This window comes from Tachysurus vachellii, chromosome 13 (genome assembly GCF_030014155.1).
Source record: "Tachysurus vachellii isolate PV-2020 chromosome 13, HZAU_Pvac_v1, whole genome shotgun sequence".
Classification (NCBI taxonomy): domain Eukaryota; kingdom Metazoa; phylum Chordata; class Actinopteri; order Siluriformes; family Bagridae; genus Tachysurus; species Tachysurus vachellii.
Window position 1 is genome coordinate 18,335,720 of NC_083472.1, and position 20,783 is coordinate 18,356,502.

Sequence of the window (20,783 nt, forward strand, 5' to 3'; positions counted from 1 at the left end):
GAGGAACCAGTGCTGGCTAACAAGACAGACAATGGACCAGACAGAGGAATGCCCTAAGACAGGAACCTCAGACATGGAGGAATCTACCTTGAACCTGCAAAAGACAATTCCCTGCTACAAATGAGTTCAGTGACTATGTTCCTTTAGCTTCACGGGACCACTGTGACCTCTGCCCACCTGCTTGTGAATTCTACCCAGTGAGTAGATCTGACCAACAAGAGCACCAGGTCCATGAGTTTAAACAGGAGAGTGCGATCCAGCAAAGCCTAAATACAGGGTCAGTGACTCCAGCCAGAGATCAGGAGGAATGTGTAGGAGACAGAAGTCATGTAGAGAATGAAAGAGTCACAGAGGGTTACAATGCCAAAAGAAATGTTTATGCATGACACTGAGATTGTATGAATGGGTAGACCATTTTCTAGACCTTGGAGAGCAAAGGAAAAATCCCATTGGGCAGAGCAACCAATATGTGGACAAAATTGTTGGTAACTTTACATTAAAGAAAAAAACCCACAATGGTCACTGAAAAAAATGTAAACTGACAAAATTAATAATAAATAAAAAATTACTGAAAGCTGACTAATGAAAATCAGACAAATCAGGTTTTGAATTGGGGTTCGGTAGAAGCATTAAAAAAACAAAAACTAATGAAACAAATGAAAAATTATGATACCCTTAGCTTAATAATTTGTTGCACAACCTTTTGAAGCGATCACTGCAATCCAGCGATTTCCCTAACTCCCAAAGAGACTTCTGCACCTGTTGACAGGTATTTTGGCCTCTAAACCTCTCCAGTTGTCTCAGGTTTGAAGGGTTCTTTCTCCAGACTGCATGGTTCAACTCTTTTCACAGATGTTCACTATGATTCACATCAGAGTTTATAAAAGGCTACTTCAGAATAGTCCAATGTTTTGTTCTTAGATATTCTTGGGTGTTTCTAGCTGTATGTTTTGGGTCATCATCCATCTGGAGGTCCCCATGACCTGTGACTGAGTGCATAGAAATGCAACTTATAAATCCCAACTCTAGATGGCTCCTGGCTCTGAAGGGGACAATGGTCAAATAGATCAAGCTCAGACAAAGTCAAGAAATATCATTAAACTCAAAGCCTGATTTTTTATCTTTTCTGATCGTTGTCTTTTTTTATTGATACACTGATCCAGCTCGGCATTACTCTAACCATTATTGGCTCCAACCTCCTTGGTCTGAGACAAATAACAACTGCAAATGGTATTAACAAGCTTGTGTTTTTAGAAAACATGCATTACACCATTTCACCACCCAGTCCATCCTCCTGAAGGTGATAAGGCCATTCTGAGGCGCATTTCTGTGCACCACAACTAATTTTTGTTAGTGTGATATTAGTGAACATGCTATCTAAATTACTATAAATTTGACTTGTAATACAAAAATAAAAGTTCTGTTTGTAAATGAAACTCTTTCCCAGAGGTCTTGAGTAATTACTATTCATTTGTGATTCTTTGCTTAAACCTTTTTTAAACAATTTAAGATTTTCTTCTCACACACAATTTTGATGCTCCTCGTTGACAAGATCATGTTGTACAGCTTTTAAATGCTAACAAGGCCAGAATCAGCTCAAGGACAATTCTTTTTTTTGGCTTGTTTGCACCAAACCCAATACCATCATAGCTAGATTAAAAACAACACGCACAAGGACTACTGAATAACATTGTCAGCACTTATTCCTACTTTTAATAGTCCTGAATTAAAATTATTCAAGGGCAGTGTTTGTACAGTTTGCCACATTTCTTTATTATTTCAGCTTTTGTAAGAGGGCTTGCAATTTAATTGACAAAGCATAAATAAATTGACTGATATGAAGACTGTACAAAATGACGAACTTACCTCAAACCTTTCTGGTAAAAATAATAAAACAAACTGGCATTTAGGATGAAGTTTATGGTTATATTATCAGATCTGCAGTGAGAAGGTCTTCATTCTAGCTCTCCATAGACATTCTGGGCATGTTTCATGAAAAGATACAACTGAAATTATTACTAACATGAAGAAAATAAAGCATTGGAGAATCATTACAGTTCACACTTATCTATTCCAGGTAATGATGATGAACAGACTAAAATAAAGAAACATTTCTGCTAACTAAAAAAGCAAACATTCACGTTAGTATGTTAAAGCCATCAGTAATTTTAACATACTAAAGTGTTCCTCTGATGCTTAAGAAAAAAAAAACCCTTCATCTAAAGACATGAAGGTCACAATTTGACATAAGATTGCTCTGTCTTCAAAAGTCTACACCCAAGCAGAACAGAGAAGCAGCGGAAGTGAAGCAAATGCCAATGGGATTTCTGGGAGAAAGGAGTCTCAGTGAAGGAGGATCAATCATCACAGTCCTCGCTGGCTCCAAGAAATTCAATTTGTGGCTGAAGAGTCAGATCATGGTGATGGTGCTCAACAGCAGGCTCTATGGAGTCTCTGACACTGAGAAAAATGAAGAAGAGTGATTGTTTGGTAACTTGTGAAGGGGACAGGGGGCAGCTCAGGCGCTTTCACTGTCAAGCAGTTGCATCTTCACCAGATGTTCAGGTTTGGCACCTCCTGCATGGTGCTCCCACATCTGAAGGTAGAGACGCTCCAATTCTATTGTGTACTGCTTGGTGTTGAAAAGTGGGCTGCAGATACGCTGCTTCCATACGCGGGATCGTACCTTCTTCAAGCTGCCAGAGAAAACAAAAGAGAGGACATTTGTAGCGCACTTAATACACCTGCAAAAGCAATAACAAACTAGCTAGGAATTAAAAAATTATTATTTAGAATCATCAAAAACTGATTTTCTGAGATATTCTAAAGGACTGAAATGGTGAAGTGTTGAAATAGTAATCAAAAAGAGAGCATTACACACACACAGCACCAGAGTGGCTCAAGCACTGAGGACTGGTGTGTGTGTGTGTGGGTGTGTGCGCGCAAGTGAGGTCTTTAAGGTTGGACTGCAAAGTCATATAGTTTTACTCTATATAGTATAGTAAAAATATAGAAATAATAACTAAGGATGCACGTTTTAAGAAATGCCATTTTGTATAAGTTGAGAGCTTGAATAATTATCATTTAGGTTTCAGCCTAACTGTGCCTTTAGAAAAATAATAAATCCCTAAAATCTCTCTTCCCCGGCATGACAACATGTTTCCAACAAGCAGCAGAAACCATTAGAAGTTGAGAAATAAGGAATAAGCCCCTACACACAATGGAAAACAATATCACTGTACAGTTTACTGTTATTAAATTCTTTGTGTCCTATTTAAAATATAACTACATAAAGTTCTTAATTACTTGGTGACTTACAATTCCATGTCTGTGCCGAGCTTAACAGCCACATCTTCGTATTCCTGGCGACTCTCTGCAATGAGCTCAGGGCAGCCAAGGCAAGTCAGCTGAGAGGCAGCAATGCGGGAGGCAAGTGTCTCACCTAAATGCATCAAATAGAGAAACAGGAAATGGTCAAAGTCAACAGAGTTCCTGCAGACTGGGAACAATAAAAAACCAACAAGACATACAATGCAGTTGCGTTTATTTCCAAATTATATTTGGGATTAAATTTTTTAAACAGTTTTCTCTGATTTCAACCTCTTGTGTTGTAAATGTACATTATACAGACCTGGCATTGTGACCATTGGGGTGCCAGCCCAGAGCACATCCATGCCAGTAGTGTGGCCATTGCAGAGAGGCGTGTCAAGGCAGACATCAGCCAGCTGCCCACGCCTCACATGCTCCTCTTTAGGGGCAACAGGGGAGAAGATGATACGGCTGGCAGGCAGACCCATGTTCTGGGCATACTGCTGGATGTTGGGCTCACCCACAGCTGGGAAGCGCAACAACCAGAGAACGCTGTTTGGCACACGTTTCAGAATCTGAAATAAGAAAGAGAAAGAATGAGCAATTTAACTACATGTGTACTAGTGACACAAAAAAGAATACAGATCTCCCAAGAATTCTGCCAGGCTGTGCTTACATTAGCCCACATCTGCAGAGTCGGAGGGTCAATCTTGTACAGTTGATTGAAGTTACAGTAGACAATGGAGTCCTCAGGCAAACCATACTGAGAGCGTGTGGTCACAACAATTGTTCTAGGAACCTCTTCTCCTGTGGCAGCCTTGTTATTGATCTTTTGGAATAGGGGAAAAAGTGCAACACAGACTATGCAGATTATGGGTGACCATGACATGAAAAGACAAAAAAAATTGCAGAAAATCGATTTGCACACTTCAGTTTAAATATACAATTTAAATACACTGGTACACAGGTTCTTATTATGAGCAAATACAGTGAAATTTGAGCAGGGAGGAGAGAGAGAGAGAGAAATGAGGCAAATGACAGTTCCATAAGACACCGTCAGCTGGTAAGAAACCCAACAGCAGCATCCCCATGCAGAAAGCAAATTCCTAAGGAAGTATGTCTTCAAACTTTGTATTTAGTGTAGTTAAAGGTGGGGTCTCCGTTGTTTGAAAGCCAATGTTGACATTTGAAATCACCAAAACAAATACGCCCCTAACCCAAATGGGTCCCACCCCTGTTTTTATAGCTCCACCCCACACATACACCAGACAAGTATAACCCAAGTATAACCCAGACAAGTATTATGGCGGTACCTGTTGGGGCAGTATAAATAAATATAAATGAACTCATTGAGTAATACTATGGTAATACAAATGTGTTTTTGTAGTACTCTGTGTTGTACCGTGAAAGGTTTTATCTCCATTTCACACGGAAGACGTTCAGTTCTCTCCAGCGCTGGAAAGCTGATAATATATTAACACGGGTCCTGCTTCTTGCCTTATCGTAAGCTTTTCTTCGCTTTCTTTCTTGTTTTTATCCGCCATGTCAATGTTAAAAACGCTTTCTGTAATATCACACATGCGCACTGAACACTCTCTCCACCCATATTGACAAGACACGCCCCTTTCTGCTCATTGGCTACACGTTAGTTTTGTTTTTGTTTTGTTTGGTGGCCCAACGCAGTTTTCTGAAGCATTTCTCAAACAATGGAGACCCCACCTTTAAAGTGTAGACATTTATTAGAAAGTACCTGAGTGGTAGCTAAGCCATTGCTGACAGTGAAACTATTGATGGTGACTTGGATCTGGCCTTGGTTGATCATGTTTATAATGGCCTCAGCAGCCGTGTTCATTGGGATGACTGGCATGGAGAGGGTTCCGTTATTATCTGTGGACTCCTGGCTATCAAAATCCATCTGGAAAAAATCTCATATCATCAAAGCAGTCACCTTAAAAGGCAAAAAGTCACAATGTATTCTAGAAGTTTCTCACTTACTTTGATGACCTTGACGTCAGGTAGGCTGTCTAAAAAGACTTTGAGATCAATTCCATTCAGTATGATGCGATTGTCAAAAATGTGTCCATTGGACTTGAAGTCAATCATAGCCTTTTTCTGAGAATCATAAACACAAATCCCTTTGCATAAGACATTGTATATAATTAAAGCAGTTACAAAAATCCATAAACTTTCACTTGCCTTAAGGTGTGGGAACATGTTAGCATGATCCCCAATAAAGAAACTATTAGGCATGTAGGCCATCTTCTCAGAATACTGCTCAGCCAGCTCAGCTGTAGACGTCTCCTTATCGGTAACGATGTAGTCCATGAAGGGAGCTCCACTGGTGCCCGGGTAGCCAAGCCACATCACCTGATGAGAAATCCATTTATTTGCCAAAACCTTTAAATACATACATGGTAAGCATATTATTCCTGCCAGTTTCTTTATTTTTACCTGAATGGGAGCTGGACGCAAGGCAAACAGCTCATTGCGGGCACCCTTGGTATAGCCATTCATGTTGACTAGGATGTGAACTCCATCTTGGTGAATCCTGTCTGCAGCTTTGCCATTGCAGGGAATCTTATTCAATAACAATAACACAGGAATGTGAGCAACTTCATCAGCATGGAAAATCAGGAACAAATTCAAATCCGATTTTATCATTGCATGTTCTGACCTGGGAGAGATCGGTGAAGTGATGAGCCTCAGCCATCACTTTCACTCGGAAGTTAGTGCCATCATCAGGACTGAGGGCATAACAGAACACCTGAAAATTGAACCAAGTTAGCATGGTTTGACCACGAATACATTCACAACTCCCAGAAACCACGCATACAGTATGAGTTAATAAACTCACCTCAAACTTCTCTGAGTTATGCATGCCAGGAATGGACTGCATGAGATGGGAGGTGGGGTGGTTGCCAAAGTCCGAGCTGATGTAGCCAACACGCAAACGCCCTCCACTTGCTTTCAGGTCCTTAGGATGCTCATAGGCAGGTTTATGAAGAGCATTGATCTAAAAGCCAGTCATATAAGATGTGGTCATTTGATGGGAGTCAAATAATTAGATTAAGTACTATTTATTAATTAACTCTAGATGGTTTTAGGTTTCAGACAGAAAACACAGCAAAGCATTTAAAGACACAAAAGTGTGATATAACTACCTTATCCAGGCAGAGGTTGCCATGCCTCTCAGCAATGGCTTTGCGGAAGCCATGGGAAAGAGGATACAACATGCTGTGATGAGGATGAACTGAAGGCAGACGATTCTTTTCCAACTGGTCAGCCACAATGCTAACCAACTTCTTCATGCGCTCATCGTAATCGGTCCAGTCACACACAATCTGGAAAGAACAACATTTAAAACCTCATGACAATAATCACCAACTGTAAGCATCAAAATTGGTACCTGAAGAGTAAATAACATATGATGCTTGTTTTGGATCATATTACACTCAATTAGTTTCAGATAATATTCAAATTTCACAGAAAACAAATGAGATCATTGTTTTGTAGGGATGGCAAGAACAGCATTTTACTGGCTTTAGTAGTCATTGGTATTTCCTAACAAGTACCAGAAATACACAGTCTCAGAACCACTCTTGAAATATTTGTGACTATTTAAGCAAAAGAAAGGCAATAAAATTCAAGTTTAACCAAGTAATAAGCAAAGATACTGTAATGCTGCAAAATGTGTTATGGCTAACAATAAAATGTACATCAAGAACAGCCTATTTATTATCAGGAAAGAGCCTAAAAAGAGCCTACATCGAAAAAGCTGTACTCATAAAATCTACCCTCTTAAAAACAAACAAAAAAAAATCTAGAGTATGCAAAAAAAAAAAAAAAAAGAAAAATTAACAGGGTTCATATTTGAAGGGCATACCTGCAGGCAGTGAGCAAGATTGCAGTAAGCATCCGGGAAATCAGGTTTGAGCTTCAATGCAGTGCGGTAAGATGCAATTGCCTCCGGAATATTCCCAGAGTCCTGTGGGCCAAAGTGCACAGATCAAACTAGCATTCATTAATTGTCACATCACATGTCACAGTGCCTATTACCCAGAAGCAAAAGTTTCATATATACTTCAATACTTTAATTTTTGAACTACTAAAATATGGTACCCACATACAACAAGCCAGAGGTTCACTTGGTATCTCACACAGAAAAAACATAATATACAACAATGGGTTTGTTTAGTTAGTATTAAGAAATTACCTTGTGTATTGAGGCCAAGTTACTGTGAGCATCTGCAAATGCAGGGTTGATCTGAATAGCACGTGTATAACACTGCAGCGCCCCCTGCACATCCTGCATCTCCTTTAGTGTGTTCCCCATGTTGGAGTAAGCATCAGCAAAAGTGGGGCTGATCCTGTAGGTGTGCATGGTAAAAGAACATGCATAAAAAACTCTAAATCCATCATAAACACCTAAATTATTGAGCAAAAATAACAGCATGCCTGATGGCTTCTTTGTAATGCATGAGGGCTTCTTGCAGCTTGCCCTGTTGTTGAAGGACGCTGGCAAGGTTGGAGTGGGCTGCAGCAAACTCGGGAAACACCTGTTCATACACGCACACACACACACACACTTTAGGAATATGCTTCAGAAAAAAGGGTCATGAGTAAATAGCTACAAAGAGGATGTTAAGAGCCCCAACCTCAAGAGCTTTCCTGTACAGCTGGACAGCCTCTTCAATGTTGCCTTGCTCCCGTTTGATGTTGGCCAAGTTATTGAGCGAGTCAGCATGTGTGGGGCAAAGACGCAGTGCTGTGTTGTAACATTCCTCAGCCTCTGACACCTATGACAGACAGTTTAGTCTTAAACATTACATAGAAACTTTGAATTATTCACTGTGATGAATTTTCTAATATTTAACTGAAATGCAGTGAAATGCAGATTACTTCATGCAGAATTTACTTAATTTACTATGCTGACATACCAGTCACCAATGGTACTAGTAGGAAAGTCATATTAACTTTGTACAGTCTGCTTCTGACTATAAGCCACAGTCATAATTACATGTCTCTACCCTAAGGGATCAGAAACTGTTTGTTTGATACTGTTCGAATTTTGCTCTTACTGAACACTAATCTGATGTTTAACATTGTGTAATTATAAAAACTAAAGGGGAGGATGTTGTGACTTGGGTGTTCATGGCAATGTCCAGGGAGGTCCCTGCCACACAGGTGCAGATCCAGAGCCCAGAGGATGAGTGGCCACTGATTTTTGGGTTGATTTCTGACCTGCCTGTTCCCCTGCTTCTAGGTCAGGATTGGCCCGGATTCTCAGCCAAACCCCCAGTACAGAGACGCCTCAACCTTCACTGCTCACCCCCAAAGAAGGGTACGTGGCTTGGAGAGAAAGGGACACCCCTACATCGTCTGAAGGTGAGACAACTCATAAATTAAATAATCCTGTCAATGCTTTGTTCCACCAGATTTCCAAGGAGGGCAGTTTTGGTCAGAAGCAGAAAGAGGACATATCTGTCTCATCCAAGATGGCGCCGCGGATGGCAGCCTCGGCACGACTCTCTCTAGTACTTTCTTTCTTTTTGTTTACTTTCTTTGTGTTTGGTTACCCTTCCCTGATAACTTATACCAGAGAAGAACTGCTTAACATCGGGCAATTCACTCCAGACAATTTTTCACCAGTTTTTACAAACCCGGAAGGTTTTTTGGAACTCTTCATTGGAGGAGCAGCTGTGCTCTATGGTACATGGAGGAAGCCCCGGCGAGGGAAGCATGCGCTAGTGAGGCTGCGACGTAGGGGATTTATAACTGTGATCCCATCGTTTCACCTGGCGAACCTCTGCTCACTGCCAAACAATATGGACAAACTGATTCTTCTCAACAGAACAAACAAAGATTTTGCATGCTCTGCTGCTCTGTTTTACCAAAACAAATTACTTCTCTCGGGCTTCCACTTACACCGAGCGTATCGTGTAACGTAGCTATCAGGTAAAATGAAAGGCGGGGGAATCTGCTTCTACATTAACGAAAGTTGGTGCACAGATGTCACAGTGCTGAATAAATACTGCAGCCCAAACCTGGAATCACTGTTCATAAACTGTAAACCCTTTTATTCACCACAGGAATTCTCCTCATTCATTCTGATCGGAGTTTACATCCCACCGCAGGCCAACGTGAGTGATGCACTGCAATATCTGGCAAACCAAATATCAGGAGGACAAAGCTATATATTCAAAACAGAATAGCCAAAAGAAGCTTCTCTGCAAAGCTGAAAAGCAGTTTTTCAGCTAACAATCCTGCATCAGTGTGGAAAGGCCTCACAAACTACAAGCGCTCACCCCCTCCTGAGATGGTGTCTCCCCCTCCTGTCTCAAATCATGTGCTGGCTCCTATCTTCACCCATATCTTCAACAGATCTGTGTGCTGTGTGAAGATTGGAGCTGTGTGAAGTCCCCTCCTGCTTTAAACTCTCCCCAACAATCCCGGTCCCCAAGAAACCCTCCATCACTGGACTGAATTACTACAGGCCTGTTGCTCTGACATCTGTCATGAATGCCTTTGAACAGCTGGTATTGGCCCACCTAAAGACAGAACGGATGCTGGATCCCCTACAGTTTGCCTACCAGGCAAACAGATCAGTGGATGATTAGATCAGATCAGTGGATGATCAACATTGGACTGCACTACATTCTGCTACACCTGGACTGATTCTCTGTGTCAACTTCCGTTCGGCTTTTAACACAATAATTCCGGAAATTCTCCACTCCAAAGGCCCAAGGCTCACTATACCCCCTTCCATCTGTCAGTGGATCACCAGCAGGAAACAACAGGTAGGTCCGGGAGGTGTTACCTCCAGTACTTGGACAATCAGCACTGGCGCTCCTCAGGAATGTGTCCACTCCCCACTGCTATTCTCCCTCTATAATAATGACTGAATGAACTGTTAAACTCCTGAAATTTGCAGATGATACTCCGCTCATCGGTCTCATCCAAGATGGCGATGAGTTTGCATACCAGCAGGAGGTGAAGCGTCTGGTGCTGTACTGCAGTCAGAATGGCTTTGAGCTAAACACCCTCAAAACTGTGGAGATGATAGTGGACTTTAGAAAAGACCCCTCAACACTACACCCCCTCACAATATTCAACAGCCCTGTTGACAACACTGCAGTCATTGAATCTGTCCTGTGCACATCCATCACCATCTGGTTTGGAGCAGCAACAAAACAGGATATGTACATAACTGATCAGTCATATATTTTGTATTCATATTTAGCACTCATACTGTCTATATTGTATCACATCGTCTGCATTGTCTTGTATAGTCTGTATTATCTTGTCTTGTATAGTATAGTGTTATTTATGTCTGTACTTTTGAGTGTCACAAACAACTGGAAACAAATTCCCTGTGTGTGTCAACACACTTGGCCAATAAACCTGATTCTGATTCTGACTTCGACATTGCTGGGTCCAGGTGCAAAAAAATTGAAGGCCAAAAGGTAGACCCAAGTCAAAGACTTCCCACCACACATTTCGTGATTCGAAAAGAGGAGCTAGATAGAGGGGCTCCTATACCAGAAAACAGAACACTGTAAATTGTCAGTGGTTCTCAAAACTAAGAGCATCCTCCTCCTGCACCTGGCCCATGCTCATGCTTCTGGGGTCCACCTGGGGGCCTAAAACACCTGGGAAAAACTCAGGGGTCACGTCTTCTGGCCTGGCATGGACGTCCAAGCTTTTTGTCAACGCTGCCCCCCAGTGCTAATGCACGGCCCCAAAAAAGCCTGCTCCCACACCAATGATTCCCATGCCTATCATTGGCATCCCTTTCGAACGTTTGGGTACGGATGTTGTCGAGCTGCTCTGATTTAATCCCGGGGTCATGAGTACATCTTAGTGATTGTCGACTACACCACCCAATACCCCGAAGTGGTCCCACTTCAGAAGGACACCACCCGCAACAATGCCTGAGAGTGCTCCTCTTCAGCGAGGTGAGAATCCCTTCAGGTCACTTCTTATGGTCGATCTGTGCCGTCTGTTGCAGGTTAAACACCTGAGGACACCTGTCTATCACCCACAGAGAGACGGCCTGGTGGAGAGGTTCAAACAAATCCTAAAGAGGATGCTACGCTGGGTGACAGACGAGTACATAAGGAAATGTGACCATCGAAGACAGCTAGACATGGCCCAGAAAGCCTGGGAAAGACAGCCCTCTCTGTTCAGGTCAATCATTGATTACGTTCAAGAAATGCAGTCCTGTATTTAACATATTACTCCTTATTGTCATGGAGCACATAAAGGAGCACATGGAACACATTAATTTGAAAACGTTGTGATCCACTCATCCACCTGGGCTGACCACTTACACATTCTAGGAGAGGCCTTGGGAGCCCTCTGGAAGGCTGGGCTGACGGCCAACCCGAAGAAGTGCTATCTGGGGCTGACAGAGGCACAGAACCTGGGATTCCGGATCGGCCAGGGCCTGCTCATGCCCCAGGATAGGAAGGTAGAAGCTGTCCGTGAGTACCCTCAACCTTTAACTAAAAAACAGGTATGTGCCTTTTTAGGGCTGGCTCGGTACTACATATGATTTGTGGCTAACCTCTCTTCTATAGCTTCGCCATTTCAGACCTCAAAAACAGAACACTGAAAGAAGTCCTCACTAGCAGTCCAGTCCTCCGCAACCAAGACATGAGCCTCCCTTTCCTGATACACACAGACGCATGAGAGACGGGACTCTGAGCCATCCTGCCCAGGTATTCAACTAAGAGGAGCGCCTGGTCCTATACATCGACCGCAAACTGGTGGAACTTTGCCTCAAGCTACGCTTAAGTGCACTCTTTCTTGACACTTTTGTTACTGGTGCTAAGCTTTTGCCCATTGTGCCTGCCTGAGCTCTTCAATTACTACAGTGAGAATAAATGTGAGAAATAATGTGAGAATAAATTGCTCTTCTGTTGCCACCGTGCCTCCTTGTGTGTCTGTTTAACCACTAGCGGCTCTGAGTAGCCACAATGATATTTTATAACTTTAGAGAAAAATGTAGGTGCTTCTCTCTACCTCTGCAAAAATACCTTGTGAAGACATCATATAAAACAGAAAAACATAACATGGAACTGTACAAAGACATATTCTTACATTGCCCTTTTCCTTAAGAGCATTGGCAAGATTGCAGTAAGCATCAGGGAAGTGAGGCTGGAGCTCAATAGCACGTCTATAGGTGTCAATGGCCAAGTCTATCAGACCCTGCTCATAGTACACACAGGCCAAGTTCCCATGGACTACAGCATGGTTGGGGCTCAGACTGAGGGCTCGCAGATAACCAGCAACAGCTCTGAAAGAAACACAATTGCTGTAGATTAAAACTCAACCAAACGGTGTACTGAAGCATGATGTAACAACTATTAAAAACACGATAAATAAAAAAAATGAAAAGTTTACCTGTCAAAGATGCGGGCTTCTTTAAGCACGTTCCCTAAGTTTATGTAGGCATCCAAAAAATTTGGATCCAAGGTTACTGCCTACAAAAGCAAACAAAAAAAACAACTAAATTACAATTACTTTAATTAGCCAACGTGCAATTAATTCCGAATTGGAAGCATACTAACCTTCTCAAAATGATGAATGGCTAGCCAGATCTCTCCCTGAGCATTGAACACGCAGCCCAGGTTGCTCCATGCCACGGCAAAGTTTGGCTGAGTCTCAATTGCCTTCAGGTAGCAGGCCTTTGATTAGGTTAACCATGAAAACAACAGAAAGAGGGGTGGAGAGGAGTAATAGAGCAGATAGAGGAGATGTGGGGTTGAAAAAAGAGATTGAATAAAAAGGAAGAAAAAAAAAGGGAAGAGAAAAAACAGAGTTAGTGTCTGTACTCCATAAAGCAAAAAGTGAGTCTACAGCGTGGGCTCGCATGCGCATCATACTGCTGCGCTAAGCTGCATGCTTTTTCCTGCGCTGCGCAAAATGACCAGCACCTTCACTCTGACTGACATTTTTCAGTTATGGTCTCATCATTGGAAGATACAGTATGAGACACACTATAATACACAGAAACTGAGCTTCTATATAAAGTAAATAAGGCAAAGGTTACCCTTGAAAAACAAACTAATACAAAAACCCTGACAGATTTAGCCTGACTGTGGTCACAACCTTAAATGCCTGTGCAGAGTGTAGGTGAAGGTCCCTGTAATGCAGGCGCAGAAAAACACGGGCAGCCATTGTGTTGTGCCACGCCGTGGTCGCACTGTATTTGCTCGCCATTTTTCGCTGCGCTAATGCCAGCTCAGAGCACAAACCACATCTAATGCCTCAGGTACACCGGAGATCACCAGACAGACAAACTCTCTGGATCCAACCGAAAAGGGGAAAGGGGAGCATTTGTTGCTCGCAGGCGCGTTTGAATCGCAATAGAGGGCGTTCTCTCGCTGCGCAACCCATGCGTCGCTGCAGACTCACAGCGCATCATCGGCTCAGCAGAACACTGCAACTCCAAATCAAGAGGAAAAAAAATTGTAAACCAAAGCAGTAGGAAGAAAATAATTAACAAGTAAGAGTTACAGGATTCTTACTGTTTTTGTTTGCTTACTGCATCCAATCCATATTTCTTTTAATTACTGTGTTGGGCGATGTTAAGTTGTACAGAGAAGTTTTATTTCAACTTAAAAAATTTTTCCAAATACTTTTTTGTTCTCTGTTGTTTTCATTTCCTCAAAGGTAGCCACAATACAGAAGAACTCAGGCATGTAGGTTTTTTGCTGTTATTTTTTTTTGCTGGCAGTTACAAACCCGTTACCATATTTTTGGACTTTGTCTGGGGGTAGCGGCCGCAGCTGGAAGAAGAGGAGAGGACTGATGCTGCCCTAGTGTTCCTTTCCGCCGGACCGCACCTACGCAGGAAAAGTGTCACCCACCTGAAACCTTCTAAATAACAATATCAGTGGTGGAAGAAACCAAAAGAGACAAAATAAGAAAACAAGAGCATTAGTAAAAGTTGACAATCAACACTTTCTTTTTATCTGGATATAAAAAAAAAAATCCAGAAACAAAAGAATAAAAAAGTAATAAGATATTCTACTCAAATTTCAATCGTGCTATTTTAAAGAAATTTAAATTTTAAAGTGATAAGAAAATGCTTATGACGGGATGGGAGAGAAGAAAGGCTTTGTGTTACATTTCATTCAAAACGTTTATTCATACTGTTTAAAGGAAGTAAAAGGAGGGAGGCTAACTGGCTTGATCTTCCCCAAATGAACTGAAAACATGTCCTTAATCATAGCATTAATGGCAACACAAAAGTGAAAAATCATTCCTGACATCATTTTCTTTACTTTCTTAAATTTTTTTTGTTTTCTTAACATCACTTGCTTTATCCTGTCCTGCCTTCTTGAATCCTGCCCAATAGGTAAAAAAAGGTCTGTGGTTTAATGATTTGTATCTAGATGAATCCTCAGGTCTGAAATAAAAGAGGTCAATGCTTGTGCTGCGCGTGTAATTCTTTCTCTCTATCATCGCATCTGATGCTTGCAGTGGAGTGCAGATAGGGAGCTGCCTGCCTGGCTCAGGCCAGGGCTACCATCACAGTGTATAATGACTGCATAATACCCCCTAAACCTCCCAGATGCTATTGAGCCAATCTATGTGAAAAAAAGAGAGCTAAAAGGAATATTCAGATTTAAATATGGAGAACATACAGTAGTCTGGTTATTGACAAACACTGTGGAGCCCATAAAGGGCATCAGTAAGCTTGGCTGGAAGGTCAGGCAAGCAGCTCTGTGCGCGCACACACCACGGGCCCTGGGCTAGCGCGCGGGGGGTCGGAGCGACAGAGCTGACATGGAGGGGTGCTGAAACCCTGGTGCTCCTCCCCACTCCTCCCCCCTGAGGCAACAAATAAGAGGGCTTCTAACTGACATGCAGAGAAATTTCTCTGTAGCTTTAATCTCCCACAAATCTACAATTAATCCAAAACACAGTGGTCTAGTTAAAGGCGAGTAAGGCCTTTTTCTTTGTTGGTAGAATACCAGGAATGCTATCCAAAATGAGGTGTGAATATATTTGAATAAAAAATAATTAACATTTGACAAAATTAATGAAAAACATCACTGGGTTGGAAGCCATCTTATTTTCAGCATAGCAAATATCACTAACTTCATATCAAATCCATTGTGTTTTGTTCAAGACCGAGCCAGCATAATCCCTCCATAACTCTAAAGAAAAAAGCATAGCATAACAATGTCTGTTTAAAAATTCCCCTTTGGTAAAAGACAAAAGGACCCAGCCTTTCTTCCTGTTTGAAGGGGTACTGACTGATAAAGTAGATAAGAAGGCAGCACAGAATTTAAAGAAAGCAAAGCAGAAAGAGTGAGAGAGGGCAACAGGACAGCAATGGAGAAAATGTGGGTATTCTAAGCTTGTTATCATGTAATATAAAAAAATAATAAAAATAAACAAACAAACAAAAAAAAAAAAAAAGGGGGAAAGATAATAGTCATAATAATAAAAAGGCACTAAAAAGAGTTCCCTCGAACTGTAGTTATAGTGGCTGGTCTTTCAGGTCTTACATAAGAGCAGCCTGATGGTATAAGGTACTGGAAGATGCATCGAGAGCATTGTTGCCCTTCAAAACCAATGACACTAGCTGTACTGCCAGGTCTGCTGAACAGTAGATTAAGTGGTGGCATGGGACTGATATGAAGAACATGTGTAAAGGTATGGAGAAGAAAAGAGTAGAAAGCACCACTTGTCTAGAAAGCAGAAGGTCTTAGTGCTTGTTTGGGTCAGGGAAGCACTCACTTCCAAAGAACAGCATTTAAAAAAAAACAAAAAAGCTATGAAGGAACTCCAAATTAACTAATATCTAAAGAAAAAAGAAAACTGAAAAAACAAAACAAAAAACAAACAAAAAACAAACAAACAAACAAACAAAAAACTGGACACCATGCACACGTTGAAATGTCAAAACAGACCTTTGCCTCTTCCAAACGCCCAAGAGCTTTAAGTAGGTTGCCCAAATCACTGCGTACACAATACAGATCCTGCAACAATTAAAAAAAATATATATATTTATTATTATTTTATTTTAATTATATAGCTGCTGACCATAATTCATTTGGATTAAATATGCATTACTATTCCTTACCGGGTTGTACTGGAGAGCAGATACATAAGCCTGAACAGCACCCTCCATGTCTCCCGCTGCAACCAGAGCTGCTGCCAGGTTGATGTAGCCATCGATGAAGTCCGGCTTGAGGCGCAGCGCATGACGATAATGTTCAATCGCCTCCTGCAGCTGACCACGCTCCTTAAATACATTGCCCAGGTTGGAATAGGCCTCAGCAAGCATAGGATTCTGCTTGATGGCCAGAGTGCTGAAGTGAGCAGACCTGTGTTCAAGGAAAAAGTCCAAAATATAAACCAAAAGCCAAATGTTGGTGCAACAATAAAAAACAAGAATCATGTTTAAAAGATGTAACAGGCTTCAACATAAAAGATCCAACAGACCAAACTGAAAACACCACTAAAACATCCCCAGCAAGACCAGCAGTCAGTCTATTCAAAAGTTATGCTGCCCTGCAGTGTTGGTATGGCAACGCATGTAACTTGAATTCAATGGAAAATGTTGCAAGGTCCCTTTTAATGTAAAGAACAGTTGGAAAACACTGCAGCAAGTAAAGATAGATGCTTATAAAAGAGCAAAAGGCTGCCTTGTCTCTCAGCCCAAACAGGGAAAAAACAGTGCAGCTCTGGTAGCCCATGGAGAGGAAACCAGTACACCAAGAATGTCTTACCTGTCAAGCCTGCGACACTGGAAGTGGATAGAAGAAAGCAGCAGCAAAACCCCGGTATTGTCTGGCTCTTGCCGCCACAGCTGCATGCAGTGGCGCTCTGCCGCCTCAAAATCGCCCGACTGATACTCGCGGTGTGCCAGTTCAGCCAACCCTTGGAAGGAAAGAATACGTTTTGTTGGTTCTGTTGCACCAACACAACCCGAAAGGAGGAGGGGGAAAACAAGATGTTAGCAATAATGGAAATGAGGCAAAAATAAAATGATACGAACAGAGATGACATAATTATCATGCTCATGAAATATAGGAGTCAAAAACATGCTAATAATGACTGAGTCTCTCAAGGTAGTAAAGTTTTATTAACTTTAGAGAAATGAAACATATCATTCAGAGAAACTCATTCACAGAAGGTGAAAAATAAGATTTGAAAAAATATCTTAATTGGAAAAGAATTTAAAGGGTGAATTCAGACAGATCTTGATGTTTTATAGCTTGCTCATATGTTACAGTTTGCACATTGTGTACTTCAAAATCTGTGATCTCCACATCAGGACGACTACCAAATACTTTCCTGTATTTGGGTCAAATACTGAACTCATCCTTCAAATAAACAAGATGCAGTTATAGAGGGAGGTGACATGAGAATAAACTTGACAAGAAAAGCAAACATTACTGATACCAAAGAAAATTTACAGTCAATAATCAAATCCACTATACCCATCTGAAGAAAAACAAAGAAAAACAAATATTTAAGAAGGTTCTGTGTGCTCTTGTATTTGCGTACGTCTTGTCCAAACACCTATATTAAAGTTTTCTGCAGTAAGGCGTGTTTTAATGGTTTCATTTTGATTAAATACCAGCGGGTATAGAAATGTGACAAATAATAATAATATTATAACCAACATCGACCACCAGAAGGGAAAAACAAAACAAAACAGAGGCCTGTAGAGTAGGCAGGTCAATAAGATGAGTTATTTACATTTACATCATTTAGCAGACACCTTTATCCAGAGTGACTTACAATTTATACAACTGAGCACTTGAGGGTTTAAGGGCCTTGCTCAGGGGCCCGGCAGTGGCAGTTTGGTGGTCCTGGGATTTGAACTCATGACCTTCTGATCAGTAATCCAGCAGCTATTTACTGATGACTTACCTTTTAATACCCTTCCACTTTGTCCATTCATATCATCAGCACAGTCTTTCTTTTATTTATACATATCTATTCACTTAAATAAGCCTAGAAAATGTTGCTTTGCAGCTAAACGTATTGCACATAAGAAGACACCAAGTGCATATACGTGAAAGAAAAGCATGTTTTCCTAATTAGCATCACAGAATTGCACTTCATTATTATTGTGACCACGAATACAATGTAAACACCAATGTTCACTAATGAACTATACTTCTGCACAAGAAAATACATTTCAAACCTGCTTATACAGAGCATCCAACGTGTAGGTCCATGTGGCCAATCAGAACGAACAATCTGCGTCACGTGACGTCAACACAAACCGGAATTAACAGCGTTTACGATAAATACATACCATGTCTGAAAAATAAATGGCTGTATCTTCTGGACTCCAATAAAATCAGTCAGTAGAGGTGAAATGTATTTACTAGGTCGTTAGACATATATGATGTTGTCCAGTTTACCTGTGCTGTCGGCCACGTTTCCCACAGAGCTCGCCATCTGTCCTCTGGTCGTCAGGGTGACAATAAACAAGCTACTAGCTCAAATAAATATTCAATTTCAGTTTAAATGTTTAATCCAGCAGCATTGAAAGCCTATTTACAGCATTAAATACAACACTGCCAATGTGCTGTAACGTTAAACCAAATACAGCCGAGCAGCTTCTTCTTTCTCCTTTTTCTAGCCAGTTAGCAATGTTAGTCTGCTAACCTGTGCTCATCCAGATTGAAATATAACTGCAGGATTTGTGAAATCGACTGTTCTATGGCTTATTTTTTGTTTACCATCACGATGCTACAACAATGGTCTATAACAAAATGGCGGAAGAGGGCGGGACTACTTTTTTTTAAATAAAAACTAGGTCCATATTTGACCAATTAAAAGGAGATGCAGGAGCAAAATAAGATATTTCCTTAGATATAAAATAGTATGTCCCTGTTTATGGTGGATTGTGTAAGGCTAGAACAAATCGAGTTTTAATTTACAAAAGAAAATATATTTGGTTTAATGCGGCGGAGGAACTAAGTTGTGCTTAGAGAACCGCTGTATCAATGCGCTCAACACTGCGGCAAATCAAGAACATTCTGTGCGAGATTTAAGGGGGTGAGGACCATTTTATTTATTCATTCATTTATTTAGAGAGAGCAATGGCTCGTGAGTTGCTGAGATATTAACATGTGAACTGTATGAGACCGCGAATAAGAACCGAACATTCCCCTATACATATATGCATGTATCACCTTGCACTACTTAAGAGTCATCTTCAAGATAAGGTTAGGTTAGAGACAGACCACATATAGAAAGTAATTTCCATACAGAGTTAGGAAGGGAAAGTACAGTGAGTTTTATTCTTCCAAACAGGCCAAGGCCAACTAGTCTATGTAGTATTATGATAACAGACGTATGTAAATATGTGTTAATGCAATTTACTTGAAAGACGTGTGACAGCCAGCAGATGGCAAAAGAGGACAAAGAGCCACACCAAGCACAGTACTTGCATCTTTATGCTATATGCTGACAAGTACAGTTCTATTACTGTATATATGTGTGTACACTCTTGAAAACAGATGTGAATGAACTTTAAGTGAATGTGAATATCAGAAGTGAATGTAATTCTCTACATTGCATTTCACTTTCATCAGTGCATCGTAGTTTGTCAACTCAAAAGCAATGGAACGGTAAATTACATTCACCACTGTTGTAAAAGCAGTATTTAATATCCTGAAATTATTTCAGTTTTACAGTAAGATTTGAAGTGTAAACAATTTTTATTTGGGAATTCCCACTTATAGTAAACATGAAGGGATATTGACAAAATACTATAAAATCTATTTCTATTACAAGCTTTGTTGCGTATAGTCATACTTAGTTTCACCATTACACTCTTCTTTTTCTTATTTCTCTCTCAATAAAAATATATTCAAGATCAGTCACAATAGGAAGATGAGATCCCACCATGCACTGCAGTCTTAACATGATAAATTTCTTCTTAAATAATAGTTATGCTTTATATTGCATGTAGTACCTTCTAATATTTAGTTATGAGTTTCAATTATTATATCCTCAATGTACTGCTTTACATTTTTTATATATATAAATTTTGACAGTAATGTTGTCTACCTCTCTCCCTCAAAATTCCATTGCTTTTCTATGGTTTACAAAAAAAAAGCAAACACACCCTCAACCAATTCACCATGGCTTTTTGCCCCAACCTCTTGGCCTGACTGACATGTTTAAAGAGCCCCTAAAAGCTTAGACCTGTGATGTGAGAGTCTCATTAACATCCCATGTTTTTCTCTTCTCTCCCAGAGTCCAAGTGCAACTTTGTTTGCCTCTCGGCGGCTCTCTATGAGAAGAGGTTGACATCATCGGCCCTGATGAGCAGGCAGTGTGTGCTCAGTGCACCCCAGTTCAGTGTGGGAGTTTACCTTCATTCCCTATTTGCCTACTGCACTGCTTGGCTGTTGCCTTGGGAAAAAACTGTGTGGAGTGATGTCATGGCTATGTCTTCAGCAATTGCATCTGACATGCTTTAT

The 20,783-nt window shown here is 40.9% G+C and overlaps 1 protein-coding gene across 3 annotated transcripts; it reads right to left on the bottom strand.

Annotated features, from left to right (window-relative positions):
• Nucleotides 1-1,748: 1,748 nt before the first annotated feature.
• LOC132856338 (UDP-N-acetylglucosamine--peptide N-acetylglucosaminyltransferase 110 kDa subunit-like) lies at nucleotides 1,749-19,053 on the bottom strand. 3 transcript variants are annotated; one of them, XM_060885879.1, is made up of 22 exons: nucleotides 18,711-19,053; nucleotides 17,061-17,211; nucleotides 16,412-16,655; nucleotides 16,239-16,307; nucleotides 12,882-12,998; nucleotides 12,715-12,794; nucleotides 12,412-12,607; nucleotides 7,965-8,105; nucleotides 7,765-7,865; nucleotides 7,523-7,676; nucleotides 7,193-7,294; nucleotides 6,471-6,650; nucleotides 6,164-6,322; nucleotides 5,984-6,073; nucleotides 5,761-5,886; nucleotides 5,506-5,676; nucleotides 5,305-5,421; nucleotides 5,060-5,224; nucleotides 3,986-4,138; nucleotides 3,632-3,884; nucleotides 3,319-3,442; nucleotides 1,749-2,696 (listed from the first exon to the last, which is right to left on the bottom strand). In XM_060885879.1, the coding sequence occupies exons 1-22, from the start codon at nucleotides 18,745-18,747 to the stop codon at nucleotides 2,519-2,521; spliced, it is 3,108 nt and encodes a 1,035-aa protein (XP_060741862.1). In that variant the 5' UTR covers nucleotides 18,748-19,053; the 3' UTR covers nucleotides 1,749-2,518. The 3 variants fall into 3 exon arrangements, with proteins under 3 accessions (XP_060741862.1, XP_060741861.1, XP_060741863.1); XM_060885878.1 differs by having other exon boundaries at nucleotides 17,061-17,241; XM_060885880.1 differs by lacking the exons at nucleotides 16,239-16,307; nucleotides 16,412-16,655; nucleotides 17,061-17,211; nucleotides 18,711-19,053 and adding an exon at nucleotides 14,066-16,209.
• Between the last annotated feature and the right edge of the window lie 1,730 nt (nucleotides 19,054-20,783).

Bases quoted from the DNA above. Each gene is read 5' to 3' on its own strand.
- LOC132856338 (XM_060885878.1), bottom strand. From the start codon at position 18,747: ATGGCGAGCTCTGTGGGAAACGTGGCCGACAGCACAG. The intron at 16,656-17,060 runs GTAAGACATTCT...CCTTGAACACAG, and splicing joins CAGTGTCGCAGGCTTGACAG to GTCTGCTCACTTCAGCACTC. The intron at 6,074-6,163 runs GTGAGTTTATTA...TTCAATTTTCAG, and splicing joins ATAACTCAGAGAAGTTTGAG to GTGTTCTGTTATGCCCTCAG.